At 47.0% G+C, this 25,198-nt stretch overlaps 1 protein-coding gene across 4 annotated transcripts in view; it reads right to left on the reverse strand.

Moving 5' to 3' along the window:
• LOC144782087 (RNA-binding protein 6-like) overlaps positions 1-25,198 on the reverse strand; it is a 1,028,143-nt gene that overhangs the window by 59,618 nt on the left and 943,327 nt on the right. For all 4 annotated transcript variants that reach the window (XM_078661245.1, XM_078661243.1, XM_078661244.1 and 1 more), the window contains one exon: positions 6,415-6,681. In XM_078661245.1, coding sequence (XP_078517371.1) covers positions 6,415-6,681 — 267 coding nt within the window. The remainder of the gene's footprint in view (positions 1-6,414; positions 6,682-25,198) is intronic.

Raw genomic sequence — 25,198 nt, forward strand, 5'->3', positions numbered from 1 at the left:
ACTGACAGTACTCCATTCATGCACACCCTGGCTCCAGAGTTAGAATAGCAAGAATGGACCCATCGGCGACATCGTGGGCCGGTGCCTATTCTCTCCAGGACTAGATGCAAGTAGGGCAAGTCGACGCGATCGAAGGCCTTTTATGCATCAATCGATCACAGGAGCGCCAGCACTCGTGACTGCTGCCCCTTATCCAGTAAATGGCACAGCCGCTTCATGTTATTGCTAGACCTTCACTAAGGGCTATACCTGGCCTGGTCAAGATCAACCAACCCCTGAACACAGTGGCTGCTCGCAGAGGGAGTGCTGCGGGTGGGGAGGAGTGGAGTCGGACATACGACGGCCAGGGGAAAGGTAAGCAAATAAATAAATAAATAAATAAAACTATTTAACTTGCGCTCGCTGCATCGCCGAGTTGGCGATGCAGGGAGCGCAAGGTAAATAGTTTTATTTACTTACTTCCCTTACTTCTGCCTGTCGTATGTCCAACTCCACTATCCCTCCCACCCTGCCCCTTCCCCGCCTTGGCCCACCACCCGCAGCACTTCCTCTGCGAAACGCCACTGCCTGAACATAGGGGGCCAATCTGTGGGCCAAAACACTTATAAATATTTTTGCGTCTACATTCAAAAGGGCGGTAAGATGCACACCATTTGAGGTATTTGCCCGCCTTGGGAATCACAGTGATAGTAGCTAAGCACATGGATCCGGCAGTTTGTCAGTCACACCAAACGTGCTGAATAGCTGCACTAAGACGGGGGCCAACTGTGTGCTAAAGGCCTTATAGAATTCAGCTCCATAGCAGTCTGAGCCAGGTGCCCTGCTGGGCTGTAGTCGTTGAATGGCTGCTGAAGAACTCTAGCGCTGTTACATCTGTGTCAAGTGCAGTGAACGGACCGGATCATGTGTGGGTTATCTCCAAATCCTTGACCTGCGCGTCCAGCTGGAGCCGCTTGGTCCGTCTGTCTCTATTATAGCAGGCGGCAAAAAAGTGGCCTTTGAGCACAACTTTTAAAGTCTCCCACAGGGTGGAAACAGAAACGTCAGATGTGCCGTTAGTCTAAAGAAAGCACTTACGGTCATCAAGGTGTCTGCTAGGATGTGGTCATAAGTGACGAGTTTTGTGTTAAGCTACTAAACTTGAGGGGTCGGTGGGTTCCTACCTGGGTCATACCGTAAGACAATGGAGGAGTGATCAGAGAGCGCCTCTGCACCAATGGCCACTGAAACCGTGCACTGAGTCACGCGCGATGAGGTGAAAAAGTAGTCACTGCGTGCGTATGTTTGGTGAGCAGCTGAGATTGTGTAATCAGTGGGTGTTGGGTGCATGTGTCTCCATATATATGTCAGCCTTGCCTCTCCCAACCACTGTCTGGTGCCAGGCATAAGGCCCTCGATCTGAGTCACCCGCAAGGTACATCTGTTCTCTCTTGGCGACCATCGATATGTTGAAGTCCGTTGAAGTCCCCGCCTACCACTATGTCTTTGTATGGTGAGTTCAGCAGCTGGCCCAGGGAATCCCAAAGGAATGCCTCTTGGTGAGCATTGGGAGCATATACTGTGGCCAAGGTGTACCTGACTTCCTGTATCGTAACATGCAATGCTAAGAGTACTGCCCGGAATCTACGTGAAAACTCGCTACACCTGCACCAGGTAATGCGTGGCAGCAAAATCACCACCCCGACCTTCTTGACCGCCTCCAAAGAAAGGTACTGGCGGTCAAACTAGCCGTCGCCAGTAACTCTCCATCAAATGGTTTCCTGCAGCAGGCATATTTCACACCTAGAATCCTTGAGGAATGAGAGGAGAGCTAAACGCTTAGCTGGTGCGTTAAAGCCTCGGACGTTGAGGCTAAGTATAGATATTACCATATAAAACTAGATAACGGTACGATATGCCACTCATTCGCGAAGGGGTTGTGCCGGGCCCGCTAGTGGGAGCTTGCAGGGGTATCTGAGACAAGAATGATTTCCTGTTCTTCAGTGAGGAGGTCACTTGCTTGAAGAGGCAAAGGACAAAGTCTTCAAGAGTGCCTGGAATTGCCTGCAAAGGGGCACCCTTAATACATATGATGGAGCGAAGATGGGACCTATTCTCAAAGTCCCAAGAGGCTGCCAGTCCCGGAGCAGGCCCTGGCAGCAACCCCGCAGCTGGAGTGCACCAGGCCGCGGTTGTTTACCACCGCACCTCGTAACCCCCAGGGTGTACACGGCTATCCACTCACCCGCACGGGGACGGAGTGGGTGGGTACCATCCAACGCTGTTGGGGTATGGCTCTTCAGGAGGCCCAGGGGAGGCCCTGCGCTGCACAACTCCTCTCCGCCGAGCTACGACGACCCTCTTAACCACACAGCTTCGGATTGCGCCGCAGTCACCTGGAGCAGAGAATCACAATCCCTCAGCTACCACAAACGCTTTCGTGAGGCAGTGCCGTCTTCCTGTAGTGAGGAGGGGTAGATGAGACTTCAAAGGTCCCCCTTTGCAGCCTATGTGGTACAAATTCAAGGGAATCCGGTGAAGCGCCGAGATATGTGACTTAATCAGTCGCCATCTTGGCCATGCCCCCGAGATTCTTCTTTCAAAGTGCTAATTCTGGAAGTACTGGAAAGCCAGCTTCAGGAGACTACAGAATGTTAGGTTTAAATTCTGAAGCAAAAATCTGTCGGCAGACCAAGATTCATCTGAGGGCAGTTTCTACCTGCACAGTGTGAATCTGGGACTTGGAACACCTTTATTGTACAAGAACAACCTTGTCAGGATAAAACAACTGCCTCCAGTAAAACAGGATGTATAGTGATGGCCAGTAAGGGGATCACAAGACGAGTATCAAACTGCACACATGTACACTACTGTGCAGCAGTGGAACAGTGCAAGCAAAGCAGCACAATTAAACACTTCCCCTAACAAATGTCTAGGCACATTAGCTTTCCTAATTCTTTTTCTTCATTCCTCTGATTTCACAATAAAACAAATACAAACTACAGTGCCTCTAATATATATTGCCAATCATATTACCATGTACCCATTCAATGGCATTCTATGCTAAAACAGAAACACTTGAGGTGAAAGTAAAAATTCAACTGCATGATTTGTCCTGTTTTCCTGAACTGCATGTAAGTTAATTTGTTGATCAGAGAAACAAAAGGAGGATGTGTTGTTGTGTGCTTTGCAGGCTCAGTGATAGTAAGCTACTGAGAAATTGCATGAACATTTGACTTGACTACAATGCTCACACTAGCTTCAAACATCCATAAGAGAATGATTGAGGAATTAAAATACTTTTTAAAAAAATCTTCGGAGGGTGAATAGATTCCCAGGTACATAGAAAAGGAGAATAACAAATGTGGTGAGGCAATGAGAATTTTAAGTATTAACAAGCCCTCACCACAGGAAAGGAAATTGCGCAGTGATCCTCCTCCATAGCAGTCTGAGCCAGGTGCCCTGCTGGGCTGTAGTCGTTGAATGGCTGCTGAAGAACTCTAGCGCTGTTACATCTGTGTCAAGTGCAGTGAACGGACCGGATCATGTGTGGGTTATCTCCAAATCCTTGACCTGCGCGTCCAGCTGGAGCCGCTTGGTCCGTCTGTCTCTATTATAGCAGGCGGCAAAAAAGTGGCCTTTGAGCACAACTTTTAAAGTCTCCCACAGGGTGGAAACAGAAACGTCAGATGTGCCGTTAGTCTAAAGAAAGCACTTACGGTCATCAAGGTGTCTGCTAGGATGTGGTCATAAGTGACGAGTTTTGTGTTAAGCTACTAAACTTGAGGGGTCGGTGGGTTCCTACCTGGGTCATACCGTAAGACAATGGAGGAGTGATCAGAGAGCGCCTCTGCACCAATGGCCACTGAAACCGTGCACTGAGTCACGCGCGATGAGGTGAAAAAGTAGTCACTGCGTGCGTATGTTTGGTGAGCAGCTGAGATTGTGTAATCAGTGGGTGTTGGGTGCATGTGTCTCCATATATATGTCAGCCTTGCCTCTCCCAACCACTGTCTGGTGCCAGGCATAAGGCCCTCGATCTGAGTCACCCGCAAGGTACATCTGTTCTCTCTTGGCGACCATCGATATGTTGAAGTCCGTTGAAGTCCCCGCCTACCACTATGTCTTTGTATGGTGAGTTCAGCAGCTGGCCCAGGGAATCCCAAAGGAATGCCTCTTGGTGAGCATTGGGAGCATATACTGTGGCCAAGGTGTACCTGACTTCCTGTATCGTAACATGCAATGCTAAGAGTACTGCCCGGAATCTACGTGAAAACTCGCTACACCTGCACCAGGTAATGCGTGGCAGCAAAATCACCACCCCGACCTTCTTGACCGCCTCCAAAGAAAGGTACTGGCGGTCAAACTAGCCGTCGCCAGTAACTCTCCATCAAATGGTTTCCTGCAGCAGGCATATTTCACACCTAGAATCCTTGAGGAATGAGAGGAGAGCTAAACGCTTAGCTGGTGCGTTAAAGCCTCGGACGTTGAGGCTAAGTATAGATATTACCATATAAAACTAGATAACGGTACGATATGCCACTCATTCGCGAAGGGGTTGTGCCGGGCCCGCTAGTGGGAGCTTGCAGGGGTATCTGAGACAAGAATGATTTCCTGTTCTTCAGTGAGGAGGTCACTTGCTTGAAGAGGCAAAGGACAAAGTCTTCAAGAGTGCCTGGAATTGCCTGCAAAGGGGCACCCTTAATACATATGATGGAGCGAAGATGGGACCTATTCTCAAATTCCCAAGAGGCTGCCAGTCCCGGAGCAGGCCCTGGCAGCAACCCCGCAGCTGGAGTGCACCAGGCCGCGGTTGTTTACCACCGCACCTCGTAACCCCCAGGGTGTACACGGCTATCCACTCACCCGCACGGGGACGGAGTGGGTGGGTACCATCCAACGCTGTTGGGGTATGGCTCTTCAGGAGGCCCAGGGGAGGCCCTGCGCTGCACAACTCCTCTCCGCCGAGCTACGACGACCCTCTTAACCACACAGCTTCGGATTGCGCCGCAGTCACCTGGAGCAGAGAATCACAATCCCTCAGCTACCGCAAACGCTTTCGTGAGGCAGTGCCGTCTTCCTGTAGTGAGGAGGGGTAGATGAGACTTCAAAGGTCCCCCTTTGCAGCCTATGTGGTACAAATTCAAGGGAATCCGGTGAAGCGCCGAGATATGTGACTTAATCAGTCGCCATCTTGGCCATGCCCCCGAGATTCTTCTTTCAAAGTGCTAATTCTGGAAGTACTGGAAAGCCAGCTTCAGGAGACTACAGAATGTTAGGTTTAAATTCTGAAGCAAAAATCTGTCGGCAGACCAAGATTCATCTGAGGGCAGTTTCTACCTGCACAGAGTGAATCTGGGACTTGGAACACCTTTATTGTACAAGAACAACCTTGTCAGGATAAAACAACTGCCTCCAGTAAAACAGGATGTATAGTGATGGCCAGTAAGGGGATCACAAGACGAGTATCAAACTGCACACATGTACACTACTGTGCAGCAGTGGAACAGTGCAAGCAAAGCAGCACAATGTTATTAAACACTTCCCCTAACAAATGTCTAGGCACATTAGCTTTCCTAATTCTTTTTCTTCATTCCTCTGATTTCACAATAAAACAAATACAAACTACAGTGCCTCTAATATATATTGCCAATCATATTACCATGTACCCATTCAATGGCATTCTATGCTAAAACAGAAACACTTGAGGTGAAAGTAAAAATTCAACTGCATGATTTGTCCTGTTTTCCTGAACTGCATGTAAGTTAATTTGTTGATCAGAGAAACAAAAGGAGGATGTGTTGTTGTGTGCTTTGCAGGCTCAGTGATAGTAAGCTACTGAGAAATTGCATGAACATTTGACTTGACTACAATGCTCACACTAGCTTCAAACATCCATAAGAGAATGATTGAGGAATTAAAATACTTTAAAAAAAAATCTTCGGAGAGTGAATAGATTCCCAGGTACATAGAAAAGGAGAATAACAAATGTGGTGAGGCAATGAGAATTTTAAGTATTAACAAGCCCTCACCACAGGAAAGGAAATTGCGCAGTGATCCTCCTCCTACTTTTATGAGTATGTGGAGGATTTCATGCTGCAACAAATTTAATTACCAAAAATGCAATAAAAAAATGAATGAGAGAATATTTTTCTTGAAAATTAGGTTTAATTTGCTTATTTAGAAAAACATTCAAACATTCCAATCTTATTTTTCCGTGGGCAGGCTACTGCAAGGTAGTGACATTTTGGGATGATGGTGTGAATGACACTAGACCTACGTATTTAGTTAATTAAACAATAAGTTGTCAACAAAATATTAGCAATGAGAACATGCTTGTACACAAGGAAAACTCTACTATGAGAATTACATGCTGCTTACTGAGGCATCATGCTGTAAGCACTCTTAGTGCATACAGAGAGAATGGTCACTAACCTGGTGCAGCTCAGAAAGCTGCTGATGCCTGATCAGTCCTTCCTTGGTTGGGAATTGTCTCTTGCACAAGAGGCATGCCAGCTTAATCCAGTCTGTCAACTTGTCCTCATTGCTTTCCTCCTTTTTAGGTGTTGGAGGGGGTGTAGGAGGTGGAGGTGGTTGGGGTTTTCGTGGTGGTGGTGGTGGCGGCTCTTCCTCCTCCTCCTCTTCATTATCACTGTCTCCTCCATACTCTCCAAGAAGGCTAATCAATGGATTCACAACCGGCTGAAACCGAAAATATTAATATAGCGATAACGCTGTGACACTTTAAGCATCTTAAAAATATGGACTTTGTTACAAACCATGTCTAAAAATGTGTAGTTAGAAGACTCCTTCCAACTGATCGCAACAAGTAAAACACAGACACCACCACTCTTATTTGCAAAGTGCTGTAACAGTCCAAAAGGAAAAGTTACTTTCTTGTTACACCTGATGTCTCTCAAGGGTAACTACAATCAGTCAGTCAGATGAGATGATATAGAGGACTTCCATTTCTTTATGGCTCAGTGTCCTACCTTCTTAGGTTTGCCAAAGGAGCTGTAGCAGCATACCTTCTTACACCAAGATCCAAGCGTACCAATACGAGCTTTTGTGTTTTCAACTCCACTTACTAATTAAACATCGCTTAGAGATGAGTGTTCACCAGTGCTTCATTTGAGCTGGTGGGGCACAATGGCAGTAATTTTTAGAGACCTGGACTTATTTTTCATCAATAGACTTTCACCCAGAACAATTTGGAAGAATACAGAAAAGGAGGAAAGTAAAGGTGTCAGTTAACAGGGTGTATTATATGGTGTGATTGAGACCTCACTGTGCAATACACTTCGAACCCCTTTTGTGGACCAGTCAGACTTTGATTGTCAAACCTTAGCTCAAGTATGGGTATGGGTAGCTGTAGCTTTAAGCAGTCAGACATCAAAAAATGAACAATTGTAGAGCATTTAAACAGCACCAAAACAACAGAAGAAGAAAGAAGCACAACTCTCAAGAAATCGAACACCAATTTATGAAAATAGACTGTATTTTATGAATGTGTGTACCCCAAAATTAAAAGATCTACTGGAGGGTGCCTGAGATATAGATGTTTAAATATACAATAAATCAAGACTTTCCACTCAACCATGAACAAGTATTGGCAGACAAGTTACTTACCTTCAGAAACACCCTATGTGGTAGACAGGATCTAGCCACAGATTCCTTACCCTTGAAATATGCCCAGGTGCCAGACTGGATCAGTAAAATGTTTCAGCAGGACCTCTGCATGTTGGTAGAGGCCATTGTGCGGCTCGGAAGCCAAGTCCTCCACTGGAAGTGACGTTGATGGAGTTCATATAAGCCTTACCCCATCCCCCCACGCTCTGACATCAGCTTCTCCTGTGACTACTTCAACGTGCCAAAAATGTGGACCCACTTATATGACACAAAGAAGACATCTTTGTGTTAAGTGAGTATGAAATCCTAAAGCAAGGCATATCAATGTAAAGAAAGGGGTCTTTTGGGCAAAAAGAAACTAGTTCGCAGAACGGGGAGGATGGGAGTGTGGGTAAGGAAAATGCGGATAGATCCTGTCACTACCGGATAAGGCTTTACTGAAGGTAAGTAACTAGCCCATCGGATAGAGACATCTAGCCGCAGATTCCTTACCTTTGAACTCGATTGCAGAGCAATACCATCCCCAGAGGGTCTGTAAACTGATCCTATTAAAGGTCCCAGAATAGAACCAGCCAGTCTAGAATAAGATAGAAGAGATCAGACGGTCTGAGTAAAGTAGGCGAGGGATATGTATCACTATAAGAACTGTGTTAACATGATGTTAACACAGTTCTTATAGTGAACATCATGTATAAGTGAAGTTAGAAAGACATCAAAAAGCATGGGAATAGGGCTACCCATGGCTGGGGAACCAAAATATGTTAACAGGCAATAAACAGAAATTCTAAGCAGCTCCGATGGGGGGGGATAAGAATCAGTGTTCAGCCGTGGTTTGGGGGACCAGAGGAAATAGCCAATGCAACTGGGCTATAGCACCTTGGCTTAAAGGAGTTATTGGTGAACTGCAAAAGGTAGAACAAGCATTTGCAATGCAATAGGTCTCGCATTAGGAAAGTTTGAGCTATTGGTATTGTAAATGACCATTTTTTTATTTACGTGTTGGTTTTGAAAATAGCTAAATTAATAGCTTTGTCATTTACAATGCCAATAGTTTTAACTTTCGCAAATGAGACACCTATAGCATTTGTAACGCAATATGTGCTGTATTTACAGGACTTAGATGTATTGATATTACAAATAACAATGGCTTGTAATTTTTTTAATAATTAATACGTAAAAAAAGGTTATTGTAAATTATAATGGCAATAGCTTAAACTTTTGTAAATAACTTTTGTGTAGATTATGTTCATTGTATTTTATTATGATGAAAATACAAGAACAGATCCACACACAGTCTGGTCATGCGCACATATCACACACTAGATATGACACGGTAATGTGAAAGTCTAAGGTAACATAAAAGGATTATCTAAGCCGCTAGCGAGAGTACTATTAGTTAGGCCCACCCTTCCCCTCTTGTGTTCCAATTGTTTGTTATGATTCTGTTGTATCTTAACAACTCAGCATCTTGTTCCGGAGTGTAGAATCCAGGGGACAGAGAGCAGGCAATTGCTGAGGAAGAAGGACCTCGGGGGACCAGCGAGACCTAAAAACTGTGAAGGTCCTTACTGCCATCAAACTAAATAAAACTCATCAATGCAACCATTACAGTAACGGATTATAGAATACAAATGAAAAGCAAAGATAATTACAGCCTTCCCTGACTTTAACCCCTTCGACGCTGATGACGAGCTGGGCTCGTCATGGCGTAGCCTCCTCGCACTCTCATGACGAGCCCAGCTCGTCACGTAAAGTGCGATTTAAAAAATCTCAGCGTACGAGCGGAATTCCGCCCGCACGCATGCGGTTAAAAGATTTCAAAACAACAGTATACAAATTGTATGGGGGCTGTTGATGGGGAGGCAGGTTAGTAATGCTTATTAAAGTGGGGTTTAATGAAGAGGCGTCTTAAGTCTCCATATCAAACTCAATAAAAATGACAAAGTGCCGTCATTACAAAAATCATGTTCAGCCAGCCTCTGGAAGGACCTCCTTGTTATGTCACCTGTTTCACCCACCATCCAGCCACAGCATGTACAGGACACATACAACATGAACAAGCATCAGCGATTTCAAACATGACCTGACAATCTGGAAGTCCTCTTGTAAACAGTGGGGACGGAGTGCTTTGCCAGTGAAGTGCGACCGCTTCGTATTTCACATTTTCCGTTCCGATTTATTTACTGGTCAAATGTTGCTGCCTAAATCAACATCTCTTCCCAGAACTCCTCCGAGCCTCTTATTAATGCCCTGACTTAGAGTGGGGACATCCAAAATTGTGTGCTTACTCCACTGAGGTGGCGGCAACAGATATATTTTAGTTCTTTAGTCCTTGTAAATGTCATATATACTCATATATTTGTTTGTACATTCTGTGTTCAATAATGTGTGCCTTTTGCCTGCGCTGTTGACTTTATGGCCTGCTAACTTTGTTCCATTTCTGTAACAGTTTCTCCTATGTAACGTAACTGGTTCTATTGTACAGTGTTCTGACACCTTCGGGTAAAGTCCGCGCTTTTTAAAAATGCATAAAATAAAATTTAAAAAGTGCATACCTTGTAGAATGCAACATAGGGCTGGACAAGCATCTCTTTCATCAAGAGGTCTTGTTCACGACAGACAGCCCTCCTGAAGCTCGAATTGGAAGCCGCCTGCTTTTCCGCATGTCTGTGGGGGGGGGGGGGGGGCTTCAAAAACAAGCTTCATGTGTGATTGCAGCAGCTCCGATCAGAGCACAACAGCTGGTCTTTTCCAGCTACGGGCCCATGAGGAAGTTAAAAGCGAAGTGGAGAATGAGAATTGTTAAAGGGGCAGGCTCCGCAGCAAAGCGAGATGGTTTTGGGGGACATGAAAAATCTTTTCAATTTGAAGTCTGAGAAAGAAAATTACCTTAAAAACGAAAATAGGGTCTGACATCTGATCTCGGTTTTTGAATGGATAGCAACTGTGAGGAGATTAGAATTACAGCCCCGTTTACACAAACGGAGCAACTGAAAACATCGAGCACGGGTGTTAAAGGCTCTTACCCAAAGAAAAAATGCATAAATATATGAATAAATAAATACCGCCTTCGGGTAAAGTCCGCGCTATATAAAAATGCATAAATACATAAAAAATACCGCCTTCGGGTAAAGTCTGCGCTATATAAAAACGCATAATTAACTAAATAAATAAATACCGCAAAACATCCTCGTTACTCTGCCGGCCTGCGACCAGGAAGTCAGGCAGGCCGACGCGACAACAGGAAACAGGAAGTAGGAAGGCGGGAGCCTACCCCGCCTCCCACGGAAGAGCCGCGATTGGAGCCGTGCACCGGAGCAGGCAGGAGCCTACCCTGCGCCCCGGTGCCTAACGAGGGAAGAAGAGTCCTGCTGCCGGGCCCTGCAGCTGAGGAGAGCCGGTGAGTGCGTTGCTGAGCTGCGGGCGGGCGGGGGGAAGCAAGCATGTACGCGCGCGCGCGGGGCGGCCTGTGTGTGTGTGTGTGTGTGTGTGTGTGTGTGCGTGTGTGTGCGTGTGTGTGTGTGTGTGTGTGTGCGTGTGTGTGTGCGTGTGTATGTGTCTTGGAGTGCGTGTGTGTGACTGTGGGGGAGGGTGTGTGTGTGTGAGCGAGTGTCTGTCTGCGATGTATACGGCGCGGGACGCGACGTGCGCGCAGACGAATCCAGGAGAGGAAATGCTAGTGCACCCTCTGGTCCGTCATTCCTCCCACAGTGATCGCTACTGGTCTCCAGCTGGATGCATCCTTACGGATGCTTTTCCAGCAAGACCCAAAAAGGGATTCCAGAACCCATTCACGATAGAGAAAGCATTGACCAATTGTAGGAGACTGGCTTAGAATATGGTGCACACTGAATATGCTATTTACCAGTATGTATCTGTTCTTGGCATGTAGGGCTGCTGACATTCATATCTATAGCATAGATCGCCGCCTAGTGTTGGGTCCGGATGATTGCACATTGTTGTCCTGGAAGAGTCTTCGAAGTATCACGAGATAGGTGGCTCCTCCCCTGGACTACAGTGCGCATGGGCATCGACTCCATCCCCAGATTGTTTTTAGCCATTGTGGCGAAGATGGAGTGTAACAGTGTGAGTGATGACCATGCTAAGAGTAATGTTTGAAATCTGCAGCCGCTACAGGCGCCGGGGAGGAGGGTGGGCGATATGAATGTCAGCCGCCCTACATGCCAAGAACAGATGCATACTGGTAAGTAGCATATTCAGTTCGAGGCATGTGGGCTGCTGAATTCATACCTATAGCATAGAATATATAGCAGTCCCTCCATTAACGGCGGCCGCCTGTGCCAGCTGCAGACGTTTGAAAAAGTGTCTTAAGAACAGCCTGCCCTACAGCTGCTTGCTGCTTGGAGTGCACGTCTACACAGTAGTGTTTAGTAAACGTGTGTGGTGAAGACCATGTGGCTGCTCTACAAATGTCTTCCAAAGGGATATTTCCAAGGAAAGCCAAGGAGGCCCCCAACTTGCGGTTGGAGTGGGCTCTGGGGGGGACCGTTAAAGTGCGCTTAGCCTTCTGATAGCAAATCTGAATACACTTAACGATCCACCTGGCTATACCTGCTTTGGAAATGGGGTTGCCTTTGTGTTGGGCAGAAAAGGCAACCAAGAGTTGTTGTGTCTTCCTAAATTCTTTGGTCCTATCGATGTAGTACATCAAAGTTCGTTTGACGTCAAGAGTGTGGAGCATTCTTTCGGCTACCGTCTCTGGGTTTTGAAAGAACGCGGGCAGTTCAATGGTCTGATTGACATGGAACTGTGAAACCACCTTAGGAAGAAATTTAGGGTTAGTGCGCAGCACTACCCTGTTAGAGTGAATTTGTATGAATGGCTCTTGTACAGCGAGCGCCTGGAGCTCACTAACACGTCACAGAGACGTAATGGCTATGAGAAAAGCAACTTTCCATGTTAAGAACTGAACCTCGCATGAATGCAGAGGCTCGAAAGGTGGGCCCATGAGCCTGGTGAGGACCACATTGAGGTTCCATACAGGAGCTGGCGGGGTCCTGGGAGGGATGACCCGTTTTAGTCCTTCCAGGAAGGCCTTAATGGCAGGCACTCTGAAAACGGAGAGATGCTGCCTGTTCTGGAGATAGGCCGCTATGGCGGATAAGTGTATTCGAATGGAAGCATATGCTAGATTGCATTTGTAAAGATGTAACAAATAACAGATGATGTTGTGAGTGGACGCATCTAGCGGGTTGATGTTGTGTTCTGCACAGTAAATGACAAACCGCTTCCATTTTGCTGCATAGCAAGCTCTGGTGGTGGGCTTTCTTGCCTCCCGTATGATATCCATGCAGTCAGGAGGCAAGTTAAGGTAGCCAAACTCTAAGACCTCAGGAGCCAGATCGCCAGGTTGAGCTGTTGCGGATCTGGGTGCTGAATGTCGCCATGGCTCTGCATCAAAAGCCGGGGCGTGAGGTGTAGCCTTTGATGCGGTACCACGGAGAGTTCTAGAAACGTGGTGTACCATGTTTGACGTGCCCATGTTGGAGCAACCAGGATGAGTGTCATCGAGTGTTGCTTTAGCTTTCGTGCCACCAGCGGTATGAGAGGCGCTGGGGGAAAAGCGTACGCAAATCTGCCTGACCAGTTCATCCATATCGCATTGCCCTGCGACTGCGGGTGAGGGAACCTGGTGGCAAAGCTTTGGCATTTTGCGTTTTCCCTTGTGGCAAACAGGTCTATCTCTGGATTACCCCACTGCTGGAAGTACGGGTGGAGTACTGATGGATGTATCTCCCACTCGTGCATTTGGTGGCTGTACCTGCTGAGCAGATCCGCCATCTGATTGTCCTTGCCCGGGAGGTGTTCCGCCATGAGGAAGATGTTCCTCTGAATGGCCCACTTCCACATGCTCTGAGCCAGATGAGACAACTGTGGAGAGTGCGTACCTCCCTGCTTTTGAATGTAGTACATGGCCGTCATGTTGTCCGTCCGGATCAACACGACCTTGTTGCACAGATGTACTTTGAATGCTTTCAATGCCATGAAGATTGCCATCAGTTCCAGGTAGTTGATGTGCATCTTCTTCTGCTGCGCTGTCCATAGTCCCTGCACCGTGTAGTGGAGTACATGAGCTCCCCAGCCCTGGAGAGATGCGTCCGTCGTCAGGATAATCTGTGGCACAGGCTCCTGGAACGGTCGGCCCTTGCAAAGGTTGTGTGGATTCCACCAACGCAGAGAGCTGTATGCCCGACCGGTCACCAACACTAGGTCGTTTAACTGTCCTTGAGCCTGAGTCCACTGACGAGCCAAGCATTCTTGGAGCGGACGCATATGTAGTCTCGCGTGCCGGACGATGAAGATGCAGGAGGCCATCATGCCTATCAACTGCATGAACACCCTTGCTGGAAGCGAGTGTTGCGGCCTGAACTTCTGGATCAGCGACTGAATGCTGTCGATCCTCACAGAGTTTGGCTGAGCTGTGACCGCCAGAGTATCTATTGTCGCTCCCAGATACTGCCGCACATGGGCTGGCTGAAGGAGCGACTTTGGATAATTCAATGAGAATCCCAGATCGTGAAGAAGGTGAATGGTGTGGGACATGTTGGTGGCACACTGCTGGGCCGACTTCGCTTGGACAAGCCAGTCGTCCAGATAAGGGAAAACGTGAACGTTCTGCCTCCGGAGGTGCGCAGCCACTGTCGCCAGACATTTTGTGAACACCCTGGGCGCTGTGGTCACCCCGAAAGGTAAGACCTTGAACTGATAATGCCGACCCTGAATTGTGAATCTGAGGTATTTTCTGTGTGATGGATGCAGTGGAATGTGAAAGTATGCATCCTTGAGATCCAAGGTTGCGAGGAAGTCTCCCTGATTGAGCAACGGAAGAACTTGCTGCAGCGTCAGCTTGTGAAAATGTTCTGAGAGAATATACTGGTTTAGGGGTCTGAGGTCCAGTATGGGCCTGAGGGACCCGTCCTTCTTTGGGATTAAGAAGTACAGGGAGTACACTCCTGTGCCTTCTTCCTCCACCGGCACGAGCTCGATTGCCCCTTTTTGCAGCATGACAAGTACCTCCTGCTGCAATAAGTGCAAATGCTCTGTGGACATAGGACGGTGTTTTGGTGGCATGTTGGGTGGAGTGGATGTTAACTCCAGACAATAACCGAACTGGATACGTTTCCTGACCCACCTGTCTGTGGTGATGGATTTCCAGACAGGCAGGAACTGCTGGAGTCAGCCCCCGACAGGTGTGGTATGGTCGGGGGGCAGTGACAGGGCGTCACTGTTTGTTGGCGGCGGAGGAACGGGAGTTGTTGTTTCCACCGCCTCTGCCCTTGGTACTGTTGCCCCGATAGCCTCCTCTACTCTGCTTGGTGTAAGAGGACTGCGCCCCACCTTTAGTGTATTGCGTTTGCTGGGACATTTGGCCTCTGGAAACACCTCTATTGCCTGAGCGACGAAAAGTACTGCTCCTAAATTGTTGGGACTGGAGAGCTCCCATGGACTTCGCAGTCTCGGTATCCTTCTTTATCTTTTCTAGGGTGGTATCCACCTCAGGACCGAATAATCTATCAGGGTTCACCGGCTGATTGAGGATGGTGGTCTGTATCTCCGGCTTGAACCCGGAGATTCTGAGCCATGCCTGACGTCTCAACATCACACTGGTGTTAATGGCCCTGGCGGCGGTGTCCGCCACGTCCAGTGCACACTTAATAGAAGCGTTGGAGATGAGCTTCCCTTCCTGAATAAGCATCTCCGCTGCCTCTTTATACTGATCTGGTAGATGTTGTAACAGGGTCTCTAGTGTGTCATAGTGTGCCCTGTCATATCTGGCCAAGAGTGCCTGAGTGTTTGAGATACGCCAGATATTGGCCGCTTGAGCCGCCACCCTCTTCCCTGATGCCTCCAGCACTTTAGATTCCTTGTCAGGGGGAGGAGCATCGCCAGTGGTTTGCGAATTCGCCCTCTTCCGGGCATTAGACACGACCAGAGAGTCCAATGGCAACTGGCCTTTGATGTAGGTAGGGTCGCCAGGTGCCGGCTTATATTTCTTTTCAATCCTATGATTGATCACCCTGGAACGTGTGGGTTCTTTAAAAATGTCTGCAGCATGTTTCAGAACCCCTTTCAGTATTGGGAGAGTCTTGACAGTATTTTCTGCTGTGGAAAAGGTATCAAAGAGAAAGTCCACGTCAATAGGGTCAGCGTGTAGCTCCACGTCGTGGTTTTTAGCCGCCCTCTCAATTAGAGCATTAAATGCCGCAGAATCTTCAGTAGGAGAGGTTTTGAAATTGTACACCTGAGTGTCCGGGGCAGTCTGCTGATCCCCTGGGTCCCCTGCAACTGCCCAAGAGTCCTGGTGATCCTCATGATCAGTGTTGGCAGGAAAGTTATACTCCTCGTCATCACCTTCCCCAGCCTCCACATCTGAATAAGTGGGTGAGGGTGTTGCAACTCTTGGAGTCCGTGGAGCAAGTGGCTCAACCAGAACCGGGGAATCCGTAGAAGGCTTCTTGCGCTTCAAAGGAATCGTGTAGGACTCCAAAGGCTGTGTCGCCGTGATCTTTCTCTGGTAGAGGGTAAGTTTACCGGTGTCGGCGTCGATAAAGTGCTCCGATTGCTCTTCCATCAGGGGTTGTCTATGCTTCGAGCTCCCAAGCGGCTGAGAAGTCTTCGACCCTGTAGACACCTGCACGGGCGCTTCGGCGACCGTCTTTGGTGCGAACGCCTTCGGTGCCACCTTCGGCGGCAACGTGAACAGAATTGGCGCCGAGGACTTCGGCGTTTTGGCAGCAGGCTTCGGGGCGGAAGCCTCCTTCGGATCGACCGCGGAAGCCTTGTCCTTGATGCGTTGTAGCGAGTCCGACACCTGCTTCGTAAAGGAAGCGGACGGTTTCGTTGACCCGACCGACGTCCTTGGCCCACCAGCGTGTGAAGACTTGGGCGTCGATGGCTTGGTCTTCTCCGGCCGAGGTACAGGATCATCCCATTTGGTGCGCCGTGTCTTCCTTCCGCGTCGACGGCCTTCGGCGCCGACGGTTTCGGGTTGGCGGCCTTGACTACTGGGTTTGGGGCCCCAGGCTTCGGCTCGACGCCCTTGCTCGATCTTGGCTCGACGCCCTTGACCGACTTTGACTCGACGCCTTTGGTCGACTTCACCTGGTCGACAGCCTTCTTCGGCTTCGGCTGCCCCGACGTATCGGAAGACGAGGAGGCGGTGGCCAGAGGGACAGACGTCTTCTGTTTCGATGGCGTCTCCATCAGTTTCGTTTTCGCCGACACCGAAGGTTTCACTTTCGGTTTCGTTTTCACCAATGGCGGCTCCGCAGAAGTGTCCGTAGCCGGGCCCGTAGGCGAGGCCGTGGATCTGGGTGTAAGGTCTTGGGTAAGGCCGTGTGGCGATCCCTCGACCTGAGCCTTAGTAATTGTTCGAACGGGGCATAGCTCTTCCTCCGACCTATCTTCCATGGCCCCATAGGCCTCATTGTCGTCTCCTACCTCGTCGACGACTTCTTCTGCATCAAGCACTTCGACGTCCGCGTCGTAGTCGTATTCGATCTCCTCCGATGGAGGCGAAATCTGCATATGAACCTCTTGTTCGTCTGCTTCTTCTCTCTCGAAGATGTCCGCCGGGGCCGACTGAAGTCAAATCGTCTTCTTCGATCTAAACCGGGAACAAGCCATACAGTTGGCTTCATCGTGGTCCGGCGACAGGCACTTGTTGCACACCGGGTGGATGTCGATGTGGGTATACTTCGATCCACACACGGGACATTTCTTGAACGGGCTTTGTTCCATGATGTGTCGTCGAAAGTCTTGCTGCGTTGACCGGGCCTCGAGCACCGAAGAGCCACGCGACTCCTCTGGATGTCCGACTCGGGAACCAAGCCGGAACAGAGCTGGGCACCGAGGGCAAAACAATACCGACGGTATAGGAAAAGGCCTTCGGGCCTTAAGAAAAGTCTATATCGATTCCGAACTGGAGATAACGAATAAACATCTGAACCCAATGGCGGAAAAAACAATCTGGGGATGGAGTCGATGCCCATGCGCACTGTAGTCCAGGGGAGGAGCCACCTATCTCGTGATACTTCGAAGACTCTTCCAGGACAACAATGTGCAATCATCCGGACCCAACACTAGGCGGCGATCTATGCTATAAATATGAATTCAGCAGCCCACATGCCTCGAACTTATTTAAATGATGCACCTTGCACTAATCCAGGCAACCCTTATGATGATTTTAGTGGTCCTTGATAAACATAGAAAGCCCTTAAAGTGGTAGCTGTGGAGATCAGCCTACAGGCTTATCTTGGAGTGTTAAACAGCTTGTTTTACCGGTTTAATCTTATAGTGTAGGTTAAATTAAAAAGAATCACACAGTATTTATATAAAATGCTTCTATTTATTACAGTACACTCACTAACACATTGGTATATCTTCTACCCAGCGATTTTAACACAATACACATGAATACTTTAAATGCAATCAGGTAGGTAGCAGTAGCACAAACTACAGTGGTCTCCAGGGGGAGACCAAACCATATACTAAGAAAGTGGAATGCGAACTGCAAAGGAGGACGGGAATTGTACCAGAAGACCCAGAGGAACCAGTGGTATGTACCTGGGAAACTCACGGAGGCTGTGTGTAGAATGGGAATACAGCCAGGTGACCAATGGAAGTTGTGGTTGCAGTTTTGCGGAAGAAGGATCCTTCCTAGGGAACCCTGAAGAATTCCCTTGGAGGATGGAAGGTTGGCAAGCCACCTCACCTGTGGACGTCCCGGGAACCAGGTTACCTACAATAGGGAAGCCAGGTGCATGGGGGGAAGAGACTTTGGAAACCTCCGTAGACAATGGAAGACTTGGAAGAAAATGCCACTGGAGAAGACGGTAAATAAGTGGATTCTGGAAGAGAAGAACCTGCAAGCAGAGGGGCTAGAGCCTATGCTACTCGGACGTGACCAGGAGGCACAAAGACACAGTGCCCACCAATGTCGGTAGGTTCAAGAGTCAACTGTGACCATGTTGCTGTAGCTGTGAGGACTAGGCGACACTGAGGAAGACAGGAGTTGTGCACAAGCTGTCCCACGTCGGATATCGGTAACTAGGTGGTTGGTGTCTGGTGGGAGCACCAACAAATCTTGGTAGCTGCAACTGGCGTGGAGAATGAAGTAGGGGCAACGTTTGGGCCACAAAGGTCCAAGATACTCACCAACACCAGGAGAGTTGAAGCAGGACCCGAGCAGGCAGGGGAGTCCACTGAAGCAGTAGAAGACCCTCTGAAGGACCCATGGGCTAAAGGCACAGGAGTCGCAATAGGACCACGAACAGCTCACTAAGAATAAAGGCCCACTGTGCAGAGGACGCTGAGCTTGAAGGGAAGAGATACTGGAGGCTGGAGCTTTTTATCAGCCAAAGATCTCGAGTGCAGAGCCAACAAGTCTTGACAACGGTGAGTTGACGCAGTGCACAGGGGTTCATTCCAGCGGTTCCGACGAGGGATACTGGCCTCGAAATTGCAGAGAGGGCAGATCAGGCCGCAACAGAGTTGCAGAACCACCACCTGTGTTGCTGAGCCTAGGGAGGTCCGTAGGATGACAGGAGCAGCCGACCGGACAGCGTCGTTGGGGTGCTTGCAGGTGCAGGGAAGTGACCCCTTCACACCAAGGGAGATTACTTCGGGTTTCCTTGATGCCCACTGGTCTGTTGAAGAACCTGGAAAAAGCACAGACAATGAAGATTCGAAGAACAGTGAGACCAGGAGCAGCAGGAAGTCTTCCTTGGTGCTGTTGCAGTCCAGTCGAAGTCCAAGTGTCCAGACAGTCAAATAGTGACATGATTTCAGTCGAGTCTTGTCCCATGACAAATCTAAAAACCCGCCCACAGGTAAGCTCTTAAGTACCCCAAGGAAAGGGTTGGAACAACTATGGGGTCCTTCCCAGAGGAGGGGCTGGACAGAGGGTTGGATACTCCCATGTCCTTTGTCCTGTTTCACGCAAGAGCAGGAGCCAAGAGCTCCCTGAACTGGCTCGAACTAGAGTATGCAAGGAGGGCATCAAATGTGCCCTTCAAAGCAGTCTGGTGGCGCATGCAAGCACCCCCACCCCAGCCCAATACACGAAGTCCTGTCAGGGAGGTCACATCTCCCTGTGACAGGAAACCTATTGTTCTACATTTCCCTGCTCTAGCTTGGGTCAGCAGCAGGAGAGCAGAATTGTGTCTGTGGTCGGCAGCAGCATTAGCTTGCTGGCAGACCCTGAAAGGCTTTTACTGGGAGTACAAGGGGATACCCCAAGGGAGTCCCCCAGTACTTGGGATCATACTTCTAACACTGGAATCGGTGTTGGGGTATGATTTCAACGTGTTTGACACCAAACACGACGGGGTTTGGTGCAGCCACTACATAGTTAGACATCTCTTAATGACTGATGTCCACTATATGTATTAAAATGACTGACGGCACTTAAAAAGCCTGGAGAATCGACTCTGGGATGTTTAGGAGTGTCCTTCTCATGCAGGGGCACCCTCACACTCATAACCAAGCACCCTGCCCTCAGGACTGAAGAGCCTGCCATAGGGGTGACTTCTAGGTTTAAAGTGCAGTGACCTCATATATAAGGAAACATATATCTGTTGTGAGAGGTGTAAGGACCAACTCAAACATGCTGCAATGGCAGGCCTGTATTCACAGTTTAAGTGGACTCACCATGGGTGGCACGATACATGCTGAAGCCCATGAGAGACCCCTGGTGTACCTATGCACTGGGTACCCCAGTACCACATACTGGGGATTTACAAGGGTACACCAGTTGCCAATAGTGAAAGTGCCAAAGTACTTACCATGTTAATTTAGGTGAGAAAGCACAGTTGCTGGGGTCCTTATTAGCAGGATCCCAGCAGACTAGGTAAAACAAACACTGACACCAGGCCAAAAGTGGGGGTAACCATGCTAGAAGGATCATACCGTCCTAAACTTTATAAAGGAGAGTTTACAACGTTATTGATACTGAGACACATTTTCATTTCTTCATATTGAAGAGGTGTTTAAAACCTACTATAGAGGGGTGGCTACGAAGTAAAATTAGTATTACTGATAAGCAATACAATTCCATAATTTCATTGCCTTTCTACTTCACACGCGGTTAAAACATATAGTTTCTTTTCAGACTAATAACAGCAGTCACCCCTTCTTATGGACAATTGTTCCATTACTGATTCCATGAGGTATTGGGCTATGCTTTTATGCTGCTATGCTGTTAACCTGCATGTCTGGGTGCTTTTACTGCGCAGAAAGCAGTGGTGCATAAGTCCATACTTCACAGACTGAGGACGTTATCTCTTGGCTATGACACAATTCCTGTGAAATAAAGATTTTATTCAAAGGGAGTCCAAGTCTCATCCGGAAGGAGATATCACTGCAAAGATTTACCATTGCCCTTGTTTTAGAGTATTTTCTTCAAGAGAGGTACACAACAACAAAGCCTGAACATTCTAAGGACCCACTGTATACACACACACAGGAAAAAAAAGTTATAGGGACGTTATAATTTGATATAATACGCTTTAAGCATAGATTTATAAAAAACTGAAATTACCTGCAAATACCAGGGGTTAAAGTGACGTTATAGTTAGGTGTTGAAATGAAAGGAGAACTAATTTCTAAAAACTGAAAAACCACCAAAATTCGCCAGTTATAGCTTCGTGAAATAACTATAACATGCTCCCATCATGCACTGCTTACGAGATCAATTATTGCATCACTCATGATCTGTTATAGGACATTAATGATGACCTCACTGATGGCACCAAAAAATGCCTTTCTTATGGAAAGTTTGACCAAACTATAACTACATTGGTGTTATTGGTGAGGTCCAGCCTGATTATGTGCCAATAAAGATTTTTTTTGCACCTTCAAACGAAGTGGAGTGCCGTCAACTTCCTTTTAGTGAAGGATATATATTGACAAAAAACTGTTAGAAAATGAGTCATGGTTCTGGCACAAAGCACTGAAATCCACCAGTTATGGTTTTCAATGGACTCCATAATTCGCGCTGGCCGCCACTTCGTTTCTTGATAGGCTTTTTTTCTCATGTGTGTGCCATAAGCAAATTGTTATTTTGTGCACGGCGAGTTGCATTAAGTTCTGCTTGCCTTGACTGCATTGGTAACAACTGGTGAATTTCGATGGCACGTCGCAGTTAAGTGAAAAACACAACTCACTTTTAATCTTTGTTCTTTTTCAGTGAATTTCACCGTTTTTTTTAATGATCCACTTCTTTTCCAACCACTGAGGGGAACAGCTTTTACATAAAATCTTTCAGCACTCTTGTGAAAAGCAAGCCACAAACTATATCTTGATTGACGAGCATCCTAATCTTCACTCTGGTAAGATTTGAAAATAAGGTAGTTTATTGTGCAGATGTACTAAGAGAGGATCTATGTTCTTTCTTGCAGTCTCAAAACAAAATCTCTTCCATTTCATAGAGTAAGTTTTGATTGTGGAAGCGGCTCTGGCTGCTTGTAGGATCTTCCTTCAGGAAAGTGTCATATTCAGAGATCCAAAGTGTAGGAACACAACACGAAGGATGTCAGCTGCGGAGACGCTAGTTTGTAGTTCAAAATCTGACCTCTGTTCTTGGATAGGAAACATAGGTGTGCACTCGGAATCAAATTAGAGTCTGAATGGAGAGGTTCCAAAGAAGAGTGTTCAAGAACAGTTTTTTTCAAGCAATGGCAATCAAATTGATTTTGTAATGTTCTTACTTAATTCCCTGCAGAACTCTCTGGATGAATGGTATGGGGTGGTGTGTGTTTGGTGGGAAGGGGCGATAATACCTAAAATTTCCCTAACCCAAAAAATAAAAAAGGCTTTCTCACTCGAGTTGCGATACCACCATTTTAGTTGTGAAGCTCTGGCAATTGGCGTCTTCAGGAACTCCGAATGGATGCAACTGAAGTTTGACCCTTCTCTGGAAGACTGGTTTTGATAAATTTAATTTATCTCTCAGTCACGGCAGTGTACATATTTCCTGCTGAGGGCATCCACTGTTCCGAAAAGTACTCCATTGTTAGACTGATTATATCAACGTGGAGCCCAATGCCATAGTTGCTGTGTTGCCTTTGATAATAGGTTGTATTTATGTTCTTCCTTGCTTTCAAAAGTGGTATAAAGTAGTCATGGTGTCCGTTCTCATTTTGCCATCTTTTTGTTCTACCAGGGGCAGGAAGCCTTTGAGGCAAGTTTCACCACTTTTAATTCTAGCACATTATTTGCAGCTTTTTCCCTGAAGGACCACAGCCTGTTCGCTCAATGGTCTTTCAAATGTGCTCCATAGCCCTTCATAGAAGCATCCATATAAAGATGGAGATGTGGCTGATTTCGTTAAAAGTCTTGACCTAACTAGATGTTTTCTTTGGCTTCCGACAAATCAAGGCATGTTTCATCTTTTCCATGAATCGTATGTAGTCATCGTAGTGGCCAGCCACTTGTTACCACTGCCTATCCAACCCTTTTGAACAGGCCTCATTGTGGCGTAAGAGGAATGCAGAAGGAATGTATTCCTTGAAGTCCCTGAATGTAATACAAATCTTTGTGCTTATCTCCTGAACTAGGAAAATCAATTCTTCTGTCTTGCAATGAGTAGACTTTTAGTTGGTCTGCACAGATGTTTGCACCCAAGGATATCATTTGCTTTACTGCATTAGGATTGATTTTTTTCAAGATGGGACCACAGACTCATTTCCTTAGATTTAATGTCTTGGCGATTTCAAACGGTATTTGTTGTGAAGAGGGGTCCTTTATCAGATAATTATTGAGATATGGGTATATCCTCAACCCCTGGTGATCTTGGTAAGCGCCTATTAGAATTAGGCATTTTGTAGATATGCTGGACAAGAGGCAAATGAAAGTGCTTGAAGTGGTAGTGTTGTCTGTCATGAAGCACAGGAGTTTTCAATGTTTCTGCTTGGCATTTAGAAGTATGTATGCATCCTTCAAAACTAATGATGCCATAAAATCGTCTCCTTTTATGGGCCGCAACAGACACAGAGGTGATATCATTCTGATAGCTTGCTTCTTTATGTATTTTTCAGTGCCTATAGGTCTTGAATGGACTTCCATTGGCCAAACTTTTTCTGGATGAGTCCGGTAGAAACCCAAGTTATTTTGGCTGTATCACACTGATTCTGTTGCAGCAATTAGAAGCAACTTGTTTTCTTCTCGTCTCAGGGCCACAAAATGATGGTATTGCTCCCTGATTGGAGGTGAAGTTGTGTCATGAGCTAAACTCCATTTTATCACCCCCCCCCAACTGTTATGAACGATGGATGTGGGAGTGTACACTGGGGCAGTCGGTGCATCAGCTTCTTTCCTTGCAGCTGTGTTTTTTAAACCTGTTTTTATTTAAATCTTTTTATATCAAACAGTGAGCAAGTTACAAGACACAGTACATAGTCATAGATCACTGTCCGGTATTTAGACAAAGGTGCACACTACATAACATTTCAAGTTGTGAGGCAGCGGGCACATCTTTCAAAGTAGTTATGCTTCAGCATTATAACGTGGAATTATGTTAATAATTGCGCATGGACAGCCAATGGCACTAGTGGGCAATATTAGGGTTTGGATATTGCACCCACGCTACTTTCTGGAGTTCCACACGTGGGATGCTGGTATCATCTCGGTGTAGTCCATAGAATTCCTTCCATCTCCCCAATCTTTCTGAAACTTGTGGGGACAACCTCTACTAGCGTCTACTACTTTTTGGTGCCCATGCAAACATCCATCTTTGTAAGCCAGTTCTTTTTTGTCTGTGTCAACAGGAATCCCTACAATTGAGTGATATCTTGCTTTGCCATCACGAAACCAACAAATAGAATAGTAGTTGTGTCCGTGGACGGTCAATGTCACCATAGTCCCCTAGAAGCATAATTTAGGGGTTTAGAGCTCTCAAAAACATTGCTCAGGTCCTTCAGGATTATGCGCCAATAGCTTTGAATCTTGGGACAGCCCCATTTTGAATGAAAGAAGAAGCCTTCTTCGTAACTGCATCTCAGATAGGTGAGTGTTTGTGATTTCCCCATCTTATTTAGTTTGGCTCTAGTGAAGTATGTTCTGTTCAGGCCCTTAATTGAATAAGGGAGACCCTTGTTATGACTGCCACTTCCCTTGGATGCAACAGGGCAGCTTTCTAATCTATTTCTTCAAGGACTCCTACATCTCACTTTCATCTTTACCGAAAGACTTTAAGGTCGTCATGAATGTTGTTAATTATTGTAGTATAAATGGAAGTTATGGCCATTTTCCCTAGCGCACCCTTCAAACATGACATTGAAGTGGGGCATAATCGGTTGTGTTCATCCAGTTAATGGCCTCTGCGGTTATGGCAAGCTTAAGTAGAGTATATTTGTAGAACTGTGGTGTGAAACCTCCTGCTCTGCCTTTAGGTGTTCAAAGATTCTTTTTTTTAATCTCAAAATCTATGTCCCCAATTTTAAAAATACTGATTTAGTCCCAACGGCTGTATCCCTGTAGTTTGCACACGCCATTTTTTCATGTTTCCGCCCCATAGGGTTATCTCCAGGGAGATCGTACCCTTCAAAGGTATGTGGGCCATTGCTCTATC

This window comes from Lissotriton helveticus, chromosome 9 (genome assembly GCF_964261635.1).
Source record: "Lissotriton helveticus chromosome 9, aLisHel1.1, whole genome shotgun sequence".
In the NCBI taxonomy this organism is placed as follows: domain Eukaryota; kingdom Metazoa; phylum Chordata; class Amphibia; order Caudata; family Salamandridae; genus Lissotriton; species Lissotriton helveticus.